Below are 18,191 nucleotides of genomic sequence, written 5' to 3'. Positions count from 1 at the left end.
AGAAGATTAGGACAAGAAACTGCAGTTTATTGAGGGCATTTCAGCTGCTCCTACCACCTCAACAGGACTTTGTCCAGACTCTCCTCTTACCTTTGTGCCTTGACTGTGGTTCTTTGTGGCAAGATGCTTTGGTTGGTAAAACATAATATGGAACAAAGGATCCACTGAAGTGATCTATGTGTCCTGTGTTAATTTGATGATAATCTCTGTTGATGTGTAAGAAATGGGTGTTAAAAATGCATGTTCCTTGGAATTCCCTGGTGATCCAGTGGTCAGGACTCCACGCTCTCACTGTCAGGGGCCCAGGTTTGATCCCTGGTCGGGGAACTAACATCCCACAAGCTGCACGGCGTGGCGAAAAAAAAAAATTGTGTTCCTGGGGCTTACCTTCAGTGGTTGATCAAGGTCTGGAGTGGGCCTGGGCATCTACCTTTTAAACACTCCTCATTTGAGCCTGGAGACACTTGTGAAACTAATCTGAGAGGAAATTTCAGCCATTTCCTTCAAACTGGAGGCCTGGTTCCCTGTCCAGACTGATGGGGGGTGAGGAGGAGGGGGTCTGAGAGGAGAGAACCCTCATTCTCTCCTGACTTATTCTGCCCTCTCCCCATCTCAGGATTTATTCATGTTCTGTCCCTCTACTTAACCTCAGGAACGAGTGGTTATTAACTATGAAGCAGAAGTAATCACAGGATGTCAAACAGAGTAAAGGAGAGGCAGAGGTCTAAGGGAGGGAAGTGAGGAAAGCATGTGGAACACTACAGGGGATATTTTTTCGGGGGCAGGGGATGCTGTTGACAGGTTTCTTCCAGTACCTAAGACCAGGAGTTAGTGAGGATCACCTACTTACTGTGTGTCCAGCACTGCATTTTGGTAAGTGGAAAAGATTGGGAGTAAGCTGTGCTTTCTAAGGGCCAGGAGCCCTCTTCCCTCCCTCCACTGCCCTCAAGATCCTTTCCAATTTCACTGTCACTGGCACTAGTGGGTTTTTTGAATGTATCAACTGCTCCTTCAGTCTGTAGGTCTTCCGGGCATCTGCCTTTGGCTTCAGGAGCATAGGGTAGGAGGTCTAGCCGGGTATATATTGGACATAACCATCTCCCCAACCTATCTACATAAAGAGACCAGTCTTCTGTCCTGAAGATGTTTAGCAGTTTAAGATTCTCTCCTGCTCCACTAACCTCTCCAGTCTCTACCTAATATAATCATGGGCTTGAGGAAGACTAAAAGGAAGCCAAAACTCATAAAGGAACCCCTGGCTTGGATTGCAGGGGATGGTGTGGGTTTGCAAATAGATGGGTCTGTGAGGCCGCAGGGTGTCGCCAGAGTGAGGACGGCACAGGAGCGCGCACGGCCCCAGGAACTACAGTTCCCAGGAGGCCTTGCGCGGACGCCCGGGAGCGGGGCTACCCTAGGGTGGGGCCTGTGGACTGCGGCGTGTGGGGAGCTATCGCGGCTCGGATGGCCGGGCAGGTGAAGGACCGCGAGGCCTTCCAGAGGCTCAGCTTCCTGTACCAGGTGAGTCCGCGTTGCGGCGCACGCACAGGGAGGCGGCCCAGTGCGGAGGGCCCCCCACTGACGGCTCCTTCCCTCAGGCTGCCCACTGCGTCCTCGCGCAGGACCCCGAGAACCAGGCACTGGCGAGGTTTTACTGCCACACGGAGAGGACCATAGCGAAGCGGCTCGTATTGCGGCGGTGAGAGGGGTGCGGAGCCCGGCGGCGGGCTGGACGGGGGAAGGAGGGGGGAGGGAGAGCGGGCGCCCAGACCACCACCCACCTCCGCCCCCAGGGACCCTTCGGTGAAGAGGACCCTCTGTCGTGGCTGCTCTTCCCTCCTCATCCCGGGCCTGACCTGCACCCAGCGCCAGAGACGTGAGTGCTCCCTGCTGCCGAGGGGGGATGTTTGAGGAACACCTGTGGGCTGGGGGAGGGCACGGGCAATGATCCGTTCCTCGATGTAGTTGGGTGCCAGGTGTGGGATTTGGAGGCGTCGGCTTTCTCCAGCTCTGAGTTAACTTAACTCCACTTGGACAAACTAGGTCTGGGCGGTAGAGAAATGATGTTGCCATGAGAAGCAACCTCGCCTGTGCATGATAATAGATGTTATTCGACATCATGGAGGACATGATTCCCATATTCATTCATTCATTCAATAATTATTTTTCTGAGATGTGTCAAGTATTGCTCTAGAGTCATTATTCTCATGAAATTATAGTCTGATGGGACAGACTAAGACAGAAACAATTAGAATAGCGTAGAAAAATGCTTTAATTAGGGAAGTAGAATACTAAGTTACTTAAACCAGTGATGGTGAGGTTCATTATAAGGGAAGGGAGTGGGAGATGGAAATCCTAGGCATTTGTGAGGCCTCAGACAAGAGAGCTTGTGGTGCTGTCAAGGAACTGAGAGCCCAGGAGGCTGGCTCTGAGGTGGGCAAGGGCAAGACAGGAGGCCGGAGAGGGAAACAGGGCAGATCTTGAAGAGTCTTGTTAAGGAGTTTGGACTTTATCTTAAAGGGTACCAAGAGGGACTTCCCTGGTGGTCTAGTGGTTAAGACTCCGTGGTCCCAATGCAAGGGGCCCAGGTTCAATCCCTAGTCAGGGAGCTAGATCCCGCATGCAGCAACGAAGATCCCGCACAACCCGCACGCTGCAACAAAGATCTCACGTGCTGCCACTAAGACCCGGCACAACCAAATAAATAAATAAAGGGTACCAAGAAAATGACAGACTTTATGCAGAGACATGACACCATCAAATCAAGGTGGGGAGGGAGTAGAATCCCTACTGGAAAACGGTGGAGGCAAAACTGGGTGCAGGAGACCTTTTCTTATCCTAAACCTGGGCACTCTCTTTTCCCCACATGCACCCCAGGCTGCAAGGCTCAGCGCTGGACTGTACAGACCTGCCTGACATGCCAGCGCAGCCAACGGTTCCTCAACGATCCTAGGCATCTGCTCTGGGGAGACCGGCCTGAAGCCCAGCTGGGGAGCCAGGCAGGTGAGAGGTGGTTGAGAAAATGGGGGGTACCCCAGGGGAGTAGGGACAGTGGGTAACACAGAGCTGCGGTGGACACATTGGTGGGTTCTGGGTTGGTGTGAAAGGTGCCACAGTCTTAAAAAACTAATTCTGCTCATCTACTCAGATCCCAAACCACCACAACCCCTGCCAAACACAACCCACCGCATTCCAGCCCACCTTCCTGAGGAGAAAGTGCAGCCTCAGAGTTCCAATCGCCAGTGATGGATTCACCCCATCTTCCAAATAAATTTTAATTCTCTTTAACTTTGCATGATTCTGTTCTGTATTTCAGCTCTTAACTCCATTTTCCTCTGTTTCTGTCTGTATTTCTGTGTCACCAGCTAACCTCTTCTTTGTCCTTTTAGTCCTTTGTCATTATCATCCTTATACTCCCACCATTCAGGGAGATCCCAATTACCACTTGCCCCATGAAGCAGCTCCCACTTCCAGGACCCTGCCTCCAGTGCCCCTCCAGCCCTGCTTCCTCAGTGCAGTGCCACGATTGGAACGCAGGCTCCGGGGTTGTCTGCGAGGCCCTGATCCTCCTTAAGGCAGTCCATTTTTAGGTAGCCCTGACTGTTGGCTAAAGGGCTGGACAGACAGACTGCTGATGCCACTGATGCTGTTTTTAAAGGAGGGGAAAAAAGTTTGGGTGGGGTTGGTGGAGGGAGGGTTTAGATTCTCCAGGCCCACTTCCTTTTGGGTCTTTTCCCAATCTCTGTGTTTTCTTCTATAAAATTCTACTAAGAGAAGTTGTACAACCTGAACTAATAAAGTCAAAGGTACTAACAAACGGACACTGTCAAATGTTACACAAGTAAGTTCTGTAGGTAAACCTTCAAGGTTTTCTTGAGAATCAGTAAACAACCAAAATTGTTTTATTTGCTACCCCTGGACAATGTACTCGAAGTCAGAATTTCAGACTGACCTCTTTGCTAGGTGCCAGCTAATCAGTTTACCCCAAAAGTAGACAAACAAAATTCACTCTTCCCAGAATGCAGTTTCCTCTCTTCCCTTTCTCTTGTAAATCCTGGTTGCACTTATTCATTGCTGCATAAAAATCACTGCATAACGTTGTAGCTTAAAACAGCAATGATGTGTTATTTCCCCTGATTCTGTGGGCTAGACTGATTGAGGGCCTGTCTGGGTGGTTCTTCTGTTCCGTATGGCATCAGCTGGAATCACTCAGCTGCATTTAGCTGGAGGCTGGTACCTGGTCTGGAAGACTCAAGAAGCTTCATTTGCATATGTGCACCTCATTGCTTCTGCATGTGGCCTTGCTCTGTAACTGGCCTTGACGTCCTCACAGCATGGCTGTCTCTGGGTGGTTGGACTTCCTTACAAAGCTTCTGGCTTCCACAGAGAGTATTCCAAGAAGACAAGCTCCACGGTGCAAGTGCTTATCAAGCCTCTGTCCTCGTCACGCTTGCTAATGTCACCTTGACCAGAGTAAGTCATGTGGCCAAGCCCACGTTCAGTGTGGAAGGGGCTACACTGGGGCATGGATACTTGGAGGTTCATTGGTGCCTTGAGGACCACCAGTGTAGCAGTCTACCACATCCTTGTTTTGCCTTTGTCCCTGACTCATTCTCTTCACTGATTCCTTCACATGCCAGTACACTGTATGCATGGAAAATACTTATCAGTGTGCAAGTAACTAAATGTTTCTAAGTTATTCTTTGACGTTTATTTCTGGAGATAGTACTCAACGGGTCAACTGTAGCAGCCAACACAAACATGTAGCCTGAAGGTGCACCCCATGCAGGCCTGGACCCTTTGTGTCCTCAGCTCACCTTCCTTGGTTCCCTCCTTGAGTGTCATTTCTGAGCTGGTTGGTTCTTATGCACTAAATCTGATTCTTGGCCAAGTTGTTTTGAGTGTGTTTATGATTGCACATGACTGAACATGTCCACAGTGGGATAGCACTGGGATTCCTCTAACTAGAGATCATAGCCCTCTTCCTCCTCCTCCCAAAACTCTGTCCTTTTTCATATTTACTTATTATGATAGAATAGTTGTCAGTATGTGCAAAAATGGATTTCCTATAACAGGAAATCAAAGCCCTATTATTCAATAGTTTTCTTTAATGTTTCTAAGCAATTCAATAATTCAAAATCTGTGCTCTTTTAGGACCTGTTAGATAAAATTAAATAGAGGAGAGAGAAGAAACTTATGTCATCCCAACTGAATCAAAAAAACAAGGTCTGGGAATCCCCTGGCAGTCCAGTGGTTAGGACTCTGCACTTCCACTGCAGAGGGCTCGGGTTCCATCTCTGATTGGGGAACTAAGATCTGGCAGGCCGCATGGTGTCGCCAAAAAAAAGGAAGCAAAAAGATTTGAGGAAGGTAAGGGATCTAGTCATTGTTGGTTCAAAACCTCAGGAGCTTCCTAGGGAAAATCTGAAACCAGCCCCTGTACATGGAGAGCAAGGAGAGATCAAAGAAGGAGGCAGACCACTCCAGATTGGTAGGTGGCAGGTTTAAAATAAGCAAGGAAACTTACATACGAAGCTTTGTCTTGGGCAGCAGCAAGACGAGTTAGACCTCCACACTCACCCACCAGAATCTTAAAAAGTTTATATAGAGGCCTTAATAGGGTTCAGTCATGCCTTCAGTCCAGATGGTCTCAACAACACCTTATTCTCTCAAAGCTATGCCCTTGGAACAGCTCCCACTGAGGGAACAGTGGGCAGAACTCACACTCCAAGGACAGGGGAGTGGGTGAGGAGCCCCTGATTGCCCGAGTCCAGTTCGAGGGTCAACCAGCAGTCATGTTTTCATGATTACCTCCTTCAACAGTCACACAGATACCTGGGAGAAACTTCAGGCAGAGGGAGCAGCTAGGGCAAGTGTCCTGAAGAGGGAGCCTGCGCAGAGTATTCATAGTTTGCAAGAGGCTGGTGTGAGTGAACAGAGAGAGCCAGGTGGAGAGTAGTAAATGTGGCCAGGAGATAATGGGAGGCCAAGGATCTCTAGGCCATCATAAGGAAATTGACTTGTTCATTGGGAGGCCGTTGGAGGTTTTTAGCAAGAAATGACGTGATCTGGCTTAACATTTAAAAAGGATCACTCTGATCTAACAGTTGACTGGGAGAGCAAGATTGGAAGAAAGGAAAACAGGAAGCTGTTGTGGTCACCCATGTGAGAGGTGATACTGGCTTGGACCAGGGTCTTAATAGAGGGAGAGCAGTGTTCAGATTTTAGATCTAGTTTGAAGGTAGAACCCATAGATTTCCTGATGGGCTAGCAGAGGGGTGTAAGAAAAAGGACAAACAATTCCACAAAACTAAAGTTTAAATGGTCTCGTGATATGTGCTATAATATATTCAGAACAAGATATTGGTCTGTACTTTGAAAATATTCTCTGAAAAGGATATTTTATGAATTCCTATTTGATCCAAATGTACAGAGTCCAGTATATCTCCAGCCCTGATGTGTGTATTAGTTTCCTAGGGCTGCCATAACAAAGTGCCACAAAATGGGTGGCTTACAACAACAGAAGTTTATCCTCTCACAGTGCTGGAGGCTAGAAGTCAAGCCATCCACAGGACAGTGCTTTCTCCAAAGGCTCTGTAGAAGGAGTCCTCCTTGCTTGTTCCTAACTTCTGATGTTTATCAGCAATCCTTGGTTATCCTTGGCTTGTAGATACGTCACTCCAGTTTCTGCCTCCAACATTGTATGGCATTCTCCCTGTTTGTCTCCATCTCTGTCCACGTTTCCCTCTTACAAGGACATCAGTCATTGGAGTAGGGCCCACCCTAATCCAATATGATGTCATCTTAACTTGATTATATCTGCAAAGACCCTATTTCCAAATAAGGTCACATTTACATGTTCTAGGTGGACAAAAACTTGGTGGGGGACATTATTCATCTCAGTGCAGGGTGGAAGTTGGGTTTGGAATTCAATCTAATCATTCCCAGGGCTTCTGGAAAGTATACTGTATGTAGAATGGAGAGACATGCCATCACTTCTGTAACTCTCTATGAACTTTTCTCTCTGTAATGCTATAAGGTTCTTAGCATATATCCTCTCATTATAAAGATAATCAAAGTACCTGATGCTGTCCATTGAGCCTTTTGAGGATCTGTTGTATAAATCGGGGAATATTTTCCGATTTCAAAGAAGAATGAGAGAGAACAATAATTCACTATGTTAATGAACTAAAAGAGAAAAAAAATCATATAATTTCAGTAAATGTAGAAAAAGCATTTGACAGAATCTAACATTTATTCCTAATAAGATCTCTCAGCAAATGAGGAATAGATGAAAAGTTCCTCAACCTTAAAAGGACATCTATGAAAAAGCTACAACTAGCATCACATTTAATGGTGAAAAAATGAATGCATTCCCCCTAAAGTCAGGAAAAAAACAAGGTTGGCTACTGTCGCCTCTTCTACTCATCATTCAACTAGTGGCTCTAGCCAGTGCAACAAGGCAAGAAAAAGAAACAAAAGGCATCCAGATTGGAAAGGAAGGAGTAAAATTGTTTTAGTTTGCAGAAGACATGATCATCTATGCAGAAAGTCTTAAGACATCACTTGAAAACTCCTACAGGGACTTCCCTGGTGATCCGGTGGTTAAGACTGTACACTTCCACTGCAGGGAGCGTGGGTTTGATCCCTGGTCCACGTGGGTTTGATCCCTGAACGCTGTGCAATGCAGCCAAAAAATAAATAAATAAAAATAAAAAATAAAAAGCTCCTACACCTAATAAGTGAGCTTAGCAAGAGTGCAGGATATAAAAAAAAAAATTGTATTTCTATATACTAGAAATTGTATTTCTATACACAATTAGAAATTAATATTAAAACCAGTACCATTTACAATAGCATCCAGATATTAAATACTTAGGGGTAAATATGACAAAAATTATGAAAGGCCTATGTACTGAAAACTACAAAATATTGTTCCAAGACCCGAATAAATGGAGAGATATAGCGTGTTCATGAATTGGAAGACTCAATATTATTGAGATGTCAATTCTCCCAAAACATGTCTCCCTAGATTTAAAGCAATCTCAAGACCTTTTTTTTTTTTACTCTGAAAGTCATATATTAATAGCCAAAACAACTCTGAAAAAGAATAACAAATTGGAATTAAAGACTTGAGTTCAAGACTTATAAAGCAATAGTAGACAATATAGTCTTGGTGTAAAGATAGACAAATAGATCAATGGAGCAGAATAAAGTCCAGAAATAGATCAACACATATATGAATAACTTATTTTGGGCAAAGGCAAAAAGGCAATTCGGTAAAGAAATGACATTTCTTTACAACAAATGATGCTGAAACAATTGCTTATCCATATGCAAAAAAAGGTAACTTCAATCCACTGGTCTCCTCAGCCCTCCTCTCACCCATCTCCTAGTCACTGCCTTTCTCTATCTTGCTGCCCCTTTTCTGTCTCAGGAGCCCCTTCACCCCCTACCCCTTCCCTGCCCCATCAACCTTGGACCACAGGAAGGAGCAAGGTATCAGCTCCTCCCTACCTCCATGAAGTATTTCTACAGAGTCTGAGGATGGAGCCTTGAGCACAGGGTGGAGCAGGGAGGGCTGGAGTATTGAAACCCAAAGACCACAGATCTTCAAGGGTTAAACCTGAAGATCAGCACCTTTCACCTTCCCTTCTAAGAGCTGCTTTCCTGGCCTATCATATCCAAGACCATCATATTCCCTGTGTGAGTCATTATCCTCCCACCTATTGGACTTGCCTTATCTTCTTGCTGTTACCTTGATGCTTGTTATAGGGAAGAGAAAGAGTCCAGGTAGGAAAGAGAGCCCCCATTTCCTTATGGCTTCCCCACCCTAAGTGGCAGAATTGCCCCATTTTCTGCCCCTGTTACCGCTGGGCTAGAAATGACTACACCTAGATATGCAGCAGGCTGTGGGAAGGAGACTGGCTCTCAGGTGGGCAAGGCCTTAGCCTAGTTGAGCAACCACGGCCTGGCTGGCCGAAATCTGCAAGGAGCCAGGCTCGCTGGGACTGCGTACTTGGGGTAGGAGTTTTCTGCATTAGAAGCTTGATTGTCAGGTGGGCAGACTGAGAAAGTTTAGGCTAGAAGCAGAGCAGGGAGGCTGCTGCCTGTTGAACCATAGTCCCTGCATCCCAGGACTTTCTGGGGTCAGACTGCTGCTTCAGCAGAGCGGGCCACTTCGTGGTATTTACAGGTCACAGAGATCTGTTTGAAGCCAGATTTCCCCTGCTATCGCCTTGAGGTCTCTGCTCAGTAGGTCTGGGGTGTACCTGAGAGGCACCCAGGATGCCTGGAAATCAGATTTCCATAATACAGTTCACCCTCCTATAAATTCTGTCCTTGGTTTTTATAAATTTTTTATATGAAGTTAAATGTTAGCGTAACAGATATGTGAATAAGTGAGAAAATTTGGTAAACGTGTGTACATAGATGCCTCGCAAGCTTAAGCATTAGGTGAGGGCGGCAGGTTAACCGTAGCCAGCACAGGTGAGGACAGAGGAACAGAGCTCAGGCCACCAGAATTGGGTGTCCTCCCTGTTTTAAAAGGTACCTGGGATTTTGCTTCTACTCTGGTATGTATGGTGACGCCAACAGATCAGGAGATGATTACCATTGAAAAGATAGTTTTACTCTGGTTCCCAAGAAGTGAGGAGGGGGCGTTGCACATCACGCTGAGCAGGGCCACAGGCAGAACACTGAGGTCGAGGTCAGTTGCAGATAGGGAGCAAGCGGAACAGCAGGAAAGCCTGGATTGTGGTTTTTGTGGGAAGGAACTGGTGAGGCAGGGCAACAGCGGGCCGACCAGGTTTGGCATTGCTAGTTTGAATAATCTTAGCGAGCTCCAGGGTGTAGCCCTAGTTGTCTGATGCCTGGTGCTGGGGCGGTTAGGGCCTAGGGTTAATGTCTCACAAGCTTAAGAGGGAATAAAGCAGGTGGGGGGGGGGTGCAGACTCCAGATTGGTTAGTTTGCATGTCAAAGGGTGAGCTCCTGGGAGAGCTGATTGCTATCTCTAAGAGTAGGCTAACCCCAGGAGGGGCAGTCCCTCCCTAATCTGCAAGGCCCAACAGGTCAAAAACTTCAGAAACTAGAAAATATGGTTAACATACTCACACCCAGAAGTTACAGGTCAGAGGCCTAGGGTCTCTGCTGCAAGATAGGCTTCGGGAGAGCGACTGACTAGTCCCAATGAAACAGGGAAGGGGGCAGGGCACAATCTTTAAAAGAGTGATAGAGCCCGAGGACATGACATGAACTGATTAGAACCAAATAGGTCCAAGATGGCAGACAAGTTGACTTCCAGTAGACCTTGAGCCTCAGTATATGCTCATTGTAACACATCAGCAAGCTAAATGACACACCCACAGGTGCCACGGCAGTTCCAACACCGACCATCAAAAGACCAAAAAAGTGGGTGGTGGCCCGATTTCTGGAAATCCCCACAACAGCTGGAATACTACTCCCACTCATTAGCCTATGAAATTACCCACTCCTATAAAAACTGACAACCCCATACCCTGGTGCCACTCTTCACCTTCTGAGATGGCCCAGACTCTGTGGAGTGTTTCTCTCTAAATCCACTTACCTATCACTTTATCTCTCACTGAATACTTTCTGCCATGAGACATCAAAACCTGAGCTTCATTAAGTCCTGAAACCAGGTGTTAACCTGATCTCAGATAAAAGACTGTGGGGGCTTCCCTGGTGGCGCAGTGGTTAAGAATCCGCCTGCCAATGCAGGGGACGTGGGTTCGAGCCCTGGTCCGGCGCACCGCAACAAAGAGTAGCCCCCACTCACTGCAACTAGAGAAAGTCCATGCACAGCAACAAAGACCCAACACAGCCAAAAATTTTAAAAAAACAAATAAAAAAAAAAAAAAGACCGTGGGTTTTGGTCAGGTTCAAGTTCCAATCTGGGTTTAGGCTGGGTTCGTGTCCCGGCACGTGGGTTCAAGTCCCAATCTGGGGTGCACGGTTTCACCAGCACTTCCCTTTCCCGTATTGCTTCCTGATCCTGCCCTAGTCTGGACTGAGATAGTTCTGGAAACTTCACTGGGGCCCAAGAGTAGCAGCTCCTTAAGAGTGTTCACCCTGACATCTCAAAGGATGTTTTCTCCTCATAAGGGGTAAAGACTGGGACTTTTTTTCCCTGAAACTGAGTAAGTAGGTAGGAGGGTCAGAGAAGGAGCCTTAGGGTGGGGGAGACAGGAGTCCAGAGGAGGATTCTGTCCTCAGACTCTGTAGGCTGTGACCAGATTTATTTACAAGTTTCTGTTTGAACACCTGTTTTCAGTTCTTTGGGGTCTATACTTAGGAGTGGAATTGCTGGATCATATGGTAGTTCTGTTTTGGGGGGAACCACCAAACTCTCTTCCACAACTGCTGCACCATTTTACATTCCCACTAGCAATATACAAGCATTCTAATTTCTCTCCATTCTTGCACTTGTTATTTTGTTTGTTTATTATAGCCATCCTAGTGGGTGTGAAGTGCTATCTCCTTATGGTTTTGATTTGCATTTCCCTAAGACTAATGATGTTGAGCATCTTTTCCTATACTTGTTGACCATTTGTACATCTTTGGAAAAATATCTATTCAAGACCTTTGCCCCCCCCCCTTTTTTTTTGTCACTCTGCACGGCTTGCAGGATCTGTCATAGCGCTGGTGGGTGTGTCATTTAGTCTGCTAATGTATTACAATGAGCGTATACTGAGGCTCAAGGTCTACTGGAAGTCAACTTGTCTGCCATCTTGGACCTAGTTGGTTCTAATCAGTTTTTGTCATGTCCTATGGCTATGTCATTCTTTTAAAGGTTGTGCCCTGCCCCCTTCCCTCCTGTTTCATTTCCACTTGTTTCTCCCAAGGCCTCTCACCTTCTGAGATGGCCCACACTCTGTCTGTGGAGTGTGTTTCTCTCTAAATGAATCCACTTGTTATCTATCACTTTGTCTCTCACTGAATTCTTTCTGCAATGAGACATCAAGGACCCGAGCTTCATTAAGTCCTGAGACCAGGTGTGTGATCTCAGTTAAAAGACCATGGGTTCAAGTCCCAGTCTGAGTTACACGGTTTCAGTTCCTCACAATCCATCAGTGTTCTGGCCTCTTAAAACAATTGCTCATGTAATAAGCACTCAAGATTTTCTTGAAATTCTGCCTTGATATTTGTTTGTCATTTCTTGCATCATTGCTGTTTTCCTGATGTGTTTCAGCACTTATCTTATTACATCTAGATTATTAAGCATGTGACTGATCCTTGAATTTCTGTCTCAGCTGCTGCATTTGGGTTCTGCCCTTTCTCTCTGTCTTATTACACAAGGATTAGGAAGCATTCCCTGAACAAAAGAATTTTCCACCATCTCGGGGGTTGAATATGAATTGCTATTAACATCTGAATTTATATTTAGAGAAGGTGGGTGTTGTACAACCAAGCCTCTTAAACTTGCAAGCTCTCCAAGGTCACCTAAACCACACTGTTGATCTTCCTCCAGTGTGCAGTTACCCTGGGGAGCCAATGATTTCATAACATCCATTCCAGAGATGTGTTTTTGCTGAAGTGAATGATCCTGAAGTGTTTTGGGTTCTGATAAGTATATAGCCAAAGTGGATACTGACTCCAGGAATCCTGATCTCGTAACATTCTCCCACTAAAAATCACCGGGAGCTATCTATGATTTAGGCATTTAGAGGGTTTTTTCGTCAATTTCTGTCTTCCTCGGGGCTTCACAGCGTTGTTGAGTCTTCCGCTTGGCAGAGCCTTGCCAAAGCAGGACAGAGCTGCGGGCTGGGAGCGGCGGCTGGGACGGTCCCTGCCCCAGGCGAGCAGGGACGGAGGCCCGGGGTGCACGGATCCGCCTGCGGCTGGCCGCGGGGCCAGCTCCGCGACACCAGATTGGTGTCTCTGCACGAGTTCGTGGAGTTTTGTACCCGCACAGTCCAGCATCGTGGCTGGCGGATAGAGGACGTTAAATAACCGTTGGTTGGTTTAAGGAATGACCGACGCAGCGATGCGTCTGAGCTGCACAGCTGGGAAGCCGCAAACACTCCCGGGCCACTTCTGGGTCTGGCTCTCTTTTCCAGCTGCTGAGATTCTTCCTTTCCCTTTCCCTTTTCGACTTCGCTGGGAGGTCCTGCTCTGACTCCCACCTGAGAGCTTCCGCTGGTCTCTCCCTATTGTGACGCTTCTCAGACACCGCTCCATCCCCGCCACACACTCACAGATACGGGACTTGTCTTGCGAGTTTCACGGTTCTCCCAGCTCAGATGTGTTCCCCAAGCTTGGACATGCCTTTTGCTTCCCAGAGGTGTAGGGAAGAAGCAATTCGACTTTGTCCTTTGAGCTTCTTGTTGTGTCTGGGAAGCGTGGGACGCTGTGGGTTAGTGAGAAACCAGAAGAGACTCAAGGGACAGAGTTCACGGTCCTTTTTTCCCTCATTGGAAATTTGCAGTACCTCAATAGGAGGATTTTTCCTCAATATGAGGGGAAAAGTCAAATTGGAGAAAGAGCCGAGAGGAAGAAGAGAAGATGATGGGCTCCGGTGCTAGAAAATAGTTCACGAGAAACCTAATGCAGTCTAAAACCCGGAGGAAAAGTGGCTTTGCAGAAGTTCCTCTGCAGTTTCATTGGTCACAGATTGTCAGTTTCCCTCGCCCAGAGTCCGCTCCTTTGGCGCCACCTTGTGGCAGCTCCACCCGGCCTGAGTTGCGGCTCTTGTTCTCCGCGTCCCTGCCCTCACACAGGGCCCCTCAGCTACCCCAGCTCATTCCAAGTACACAAATAGCGCTCAAACCTGATTTACCTAACAGTGCCCCAACCCAGGAGATCCATGTCCCTTTCGCCTCGGGACCTCTGACAGCGCGGGCTTCTACTCTAGCAGAACCAGGGACCGCTGCCCTGGTCTGTTCTGCCTTCCCTTCCACCCTTTGTGGCTGCTCCATCTCGGGCATTTGCCAGTCGCAGTGCGTGGCCACTGGCCTAGCTGAGATCGTCATTATCTGTCCCTGAGATGTCTGCCAAGTTTTCCTAACACACTTCTTTTCTTCCAGTCTTACTGTCCTCCAAAGACTCTGCCAACCACCAGAGAGATATTTGTAGAGCAAAATGTCATTTGATCCTTCCCCTACTTAAAAATCTTCAGTGGCCCACACAATCATTTCTAGAAAACATAGCCCCAAATTGCATATAGTCTTGAATACATATAAAACAAAAGCTATCAATATGTAGTATACATCTGTAAAGCATTTTAATTGCAGAAAATGTATGCCAAAGTCACAGTAAATAACATTGCACTACAAACTATAGGATGTCAATAATTTGCTTCCCTTTAATCATTTTACTTACAAATTACTACTGGCCTTAGGCTGACTAGTGGCCCCTAATCACATCCTAATGCCTGAAAACTGTGAATATTGCCTTAGATGGCAAAAGGGACTTTGCAGATATGATGAAACTGAAGATCTTGAAAAAGGGAGGTTATCCTGAATTTGCAGGGTGGGCCCAGATGTAATCACAACGGTCCTTATCAGAGAAGGAAGGAGGAGTCAGAGTCAGAAGAGAAGGTGATGTGATGATGGAAGCAGAGATTGAAGTGATGTACTTTTAACGGTGGAGGAAGGAGCTACAAACCAAGCAACACAGGCAGACTCTAGAAGCTGGAAAGTGTAAGAGAATGAGTTTTTCCTTAGAGCCTCCAGCAGGAACAAGCCCAGCTGACACTCTGACTTTAGTCCACTGAAACTAATTTTGGACTTCTGACCTCAAGACCTGTAAGAGAATAAAATTTTTTGCCCCTCAGATGAGCCCCTAAGACTTGGAGGATCCAACACAACTTTTCCAATTCAAATATATGGTTCTGATCTGGCTAGAACAATGGTCTTTCAGGATCATTCTTGAGTCATACTAGGGAAAATCAAGAAAACCATGAGTTACCTTGACACATCATAGCTACCAAAAATGTTTACTGAATTTATGGGGACTTCCCCGGCGGTCCAGTGGTTAAGACTCTGCGCTTCCACCACAGGGGGCGCGGGCTGGATCCCTGGTCAGGAAACTAAGATCCCACATGCCACACAGTGTGGCCAAAAAGAAAAAAAAAAGAAAAAAAGTGTTTGCTGAATTTAAATGGATCTCTTAAATACATCACTGGTTTACATCAGCTTGCAGAAACTTTGCTTGTCCACCAGGGGCCAGCCCACCGTCCTGCACTTGCCATTATTAACCAATGTGCAGAATTGTATCCTACCAAATCAGCAGCCCCACTTCTAGCACGTCTGCAGAAGAGAACCCAGGGAATGTATGTCCCAGAATCCCCATAGCTCAAGTTCAAGTTTTCCAGTGGGAGAGACTTGCATGAGATATGGGGCCCAGAAGAGGGAGATCTCGCTATCCATCGGGCACATGAGTGAGCAGGCACGTGTGAAATTCTCAGCAGCTACTGTACTAGGTTTGACACCCACCTGCTTTGCCTTGCAGACTGAGACACAGGATGGGAGTTTTCTCACAGGTTCTAGAGAATTACGGCAATCTCCCGGAAAGCTTGTGAGAACCACCCACCAGTTCTTTGAGCTGAGGTCTCCAGCATTTGCTTCCCTAACTTTCCAACTTCAGCTCCTCAGAATTTTGGTGGTGACTGGTATTATTTTCCTATATCTGCCATAGCAAATTACCACAAACTTAGTGGCTTAAAACAACATGAGGCCTTTCTCACCTTCTGAGATGGCCCACACTCTGTGGAGTGTGTTTCTGTCTAAATAAATCCACTTCTTACCCATCACTTTGTCTCTCACTGAATTCATTCTGCGATCAGACATCAAGAACCTGAGCTTCGGGGCTTCCCTGGTGGCACAGTGGTTAGGAATCTGCCTGCCAGTGCAGGGGACACGAGTTCGAGCCCTGGTCCAGGAAGACCCCACATGCCGTGAGCAACTAAGCCCGTGCACCACAGCTACTGAGCCTGCACTCTAGAGCCCGCGAGCCACAACTACTGAGCCCGTGAGCTATAGCTACTGAAGCCCGCGCGCCTAGAGCTCATGCTCCACAACAAGAGAAGCCACTGCAGTGAGAAGGCCGCGCACCACAATGAAGAGTAGCCCCCGCTCGCTGCAACTGGAGAAAGCCCGCGGGCAGCAATGAAGACCCAACGCAGCCAAAAATAATAAACAAATAAAATAAATAAATAAAAATAAAACTTAAAAACAAAAAAACCAACATGAATTTGTTATTTTACAGTTCTGGATGTCAAAGTCTGAAATAGGTTTCACGAGGCTAAAATCAAGATGTCGGCGAGGCTGTGTTCCTTCTGCAGCCTCTAGAAGAGAATCTGTTTCCTTGCCTTCTCCAGTCTCCAGAGGCTGCCTGCATTACTCAGCTTGTGGCCCCTTCCTCCGTCTTCTGAGTCAACAATCAAATCACTGTGACCTCTGACTCTGTCGTCGAATCTCATTCTCTAACTCTGACTCTCCTGCCTTCCTTTTTCACTTGTAAAGAACCCTGTGTTACATTGGACCTGCCTGTGTAGTCCAGGATAATACTCCCATCTCAAGAGCCAAAAAGTCCCTTTTGTCGTATCAGGTGACATTTTCACATGTTCCAGGGATTAAGACATGGGCTTCTTTAGGAGACCATTGTCACGCCTACCACATGACTTCACTGATGTTTGCTCCCCAGATTTTCAACTGTGGTGGAAACTGTTATTCCTGTGTTAATTTTTTTATTCCTGGAATACCAGAATAGGGCTGTTTTTCTGAAAAAGCCTACGCTGATACAAGAAGAGCTGAAAAATTGTGCTCCTATTATCCCAAAGTCTCCAAATGGTGCTGATTTCTTAATATGCAATAGGTATAAATTAGGCAATGATCTTGCCGGGGCAATGGAAGGAGGAAAAAAAGGAATCATCAGAAAGCACCTGTCCCTTGTCCATGGTGTCTGGTCCTCTTGGGCTCTGGGCTGCAATTTTCCTGTCACATTGACCCCAGCCAATTCCTGACTGAAAGGGCTTTTAACATGATTTGTGTTCAGTTCTTGGATTTGTCATCTTCTCTCTGTCCTCTCATGTATCTTCATGTTTGTGTTTTTCTTCTCTTCCAACACGGTAGTCCTGCCTCGATTCTTATCATCGTACTCTTCCTGGCTTGCACACAAGTAAGCCAATTCTCCAAGAAGAAATTCCAGACACCTCTTCGTTATTTGTTAGTTACTGTTTTTATTTGGCTGCAGAGTTTATGGGGCAAGCTCTCAAGTTTCTTAACTTTCTATTTTACAAAATTGACTATAGGGCTTCCCTGGTGGCACAGTGGTTAAGAATCCACCTGCCAATGCAGCGGACACGGGTTCAAGCCCTAGTCGGGGAAGATCCCACATGCCGCGGAGCAACTGAGCCCGAGCGCCACAACTACTGAGCCTGCGCTCTAGAGCCCGTGCTCCGCAACAAGAAAAGCCTGCGTACTGTAACAAAGAGTAGCACCTGGCTCGCCACAGCTAGAGAAAGCCTGCGTGCAGCAACGAAGACCCAATGCAGCCAAAAGTAAATAAATAAAATTAATTATTTTTAAAAAATTGACTATAAAAATAATGCATACTCACACAGGAAATGAAACAATCAAATTTGTATAAATATATTTTTAAATCTCTTCCATCACTAAACCCACACCCACTTTACTGAGGTAATTAATATTATCAATCTACTCCCTATATTTTCGATTTCTCCATTTTAATAAACACTTGTATTGAGGGAGTTCCCTGGCGGTCCAGTGGTTAAGATTCTGTGCTTCCACTGCAGGGGTCACAGGTTCAATCCCTGGCCTGGGAACTAAGATCCCGCATGCCGCATGGCGTGGCCAAAAAAACAAAAAACAGAAAACAACAACAACAACAAAACTATATTGGGTGTTTTTCTCTCATAGCTTCTTTTTTTAAGCAAACAAACACACTAATTTTACTTGACACAATCATTTTTAACAACTTGAGATATAAATCACATACCATACAATTCACGCAAAGTGTACAATTTGGTGGTTTTAATATATTAACAGAGTTGTGCCACCATTACCACAATCAATTCTAGAACACTTATCACCCCCGAAAGAAACACCATACTCATTAGCTGTCACTCTCCATTTCCCCCAAGACCCCAGTCTTAGGCAACTACCAACGTATGTTTTATTTCTACAGATTTCCTCTTCTGAATATTACATAT

The 18,191-nt window shown here is 46.4% G+C and overlaps 1 protein-coding gene across 3 annotated transcripts; it reads left to right on the top strand.

Annotated features, from left to right (window-relative positions):
- The first annotated feature begins 1,424 nt into the window (after positions 1–1,424).
- On the top strand, positions 1,425–3,655 carry RPP21 (ribonuclease P subunit p21). 3 transcript variants are annotated; one of them, XM_082847872.1, is made up of 5 exons: positions 1,425–1,518; positions 1,596–1,696; positions 1,791–1,873; positions 2,875–3,000; positions 3,146–3,655. In XM_082847872.1, exons 1-5 carry the CDS (start codon positions 1,462–1,464, stop codon positions 3,241–3,243), a joined length of 465 nt encoding a protein of 154 aa, XP_082703998.1. In that variant the 5' UTR covers positions 1,425–1,461; the 3' UTR covers positions 3,244–3,655. The 3 variants fall into 3 exon arrangements, with proteins under 3 accessions (XP_082703998.1, XP_082704000.1, XP_082703999.1); XM_082847874.1 differs by having other exon boundaries at positions 2,875–3,007; XM_082847873.1 differs by having other exon boundaries at positions 1,458–1,518; positions 1,620–1,696.
- Positions 3,656–18,191: the final 14,536 nt, after the last annotated feature.

The sequence above is a fragment of the Leucopleurus acutus genome, assembly GCF_964270905.1.
Source record: "Leucopleurus acutus genome assembly, chromosome: 10".
NCBI classification, from domain to species: Eukaryota; Metazoa; Chordata; class Mammalia; order Artiodactyla; family Delphinidae; genus Leucopleurus; species Leucopleurus acutus.
This window is presented reverse-complemented; position numbering and strand designations above follow the sequence as displayed.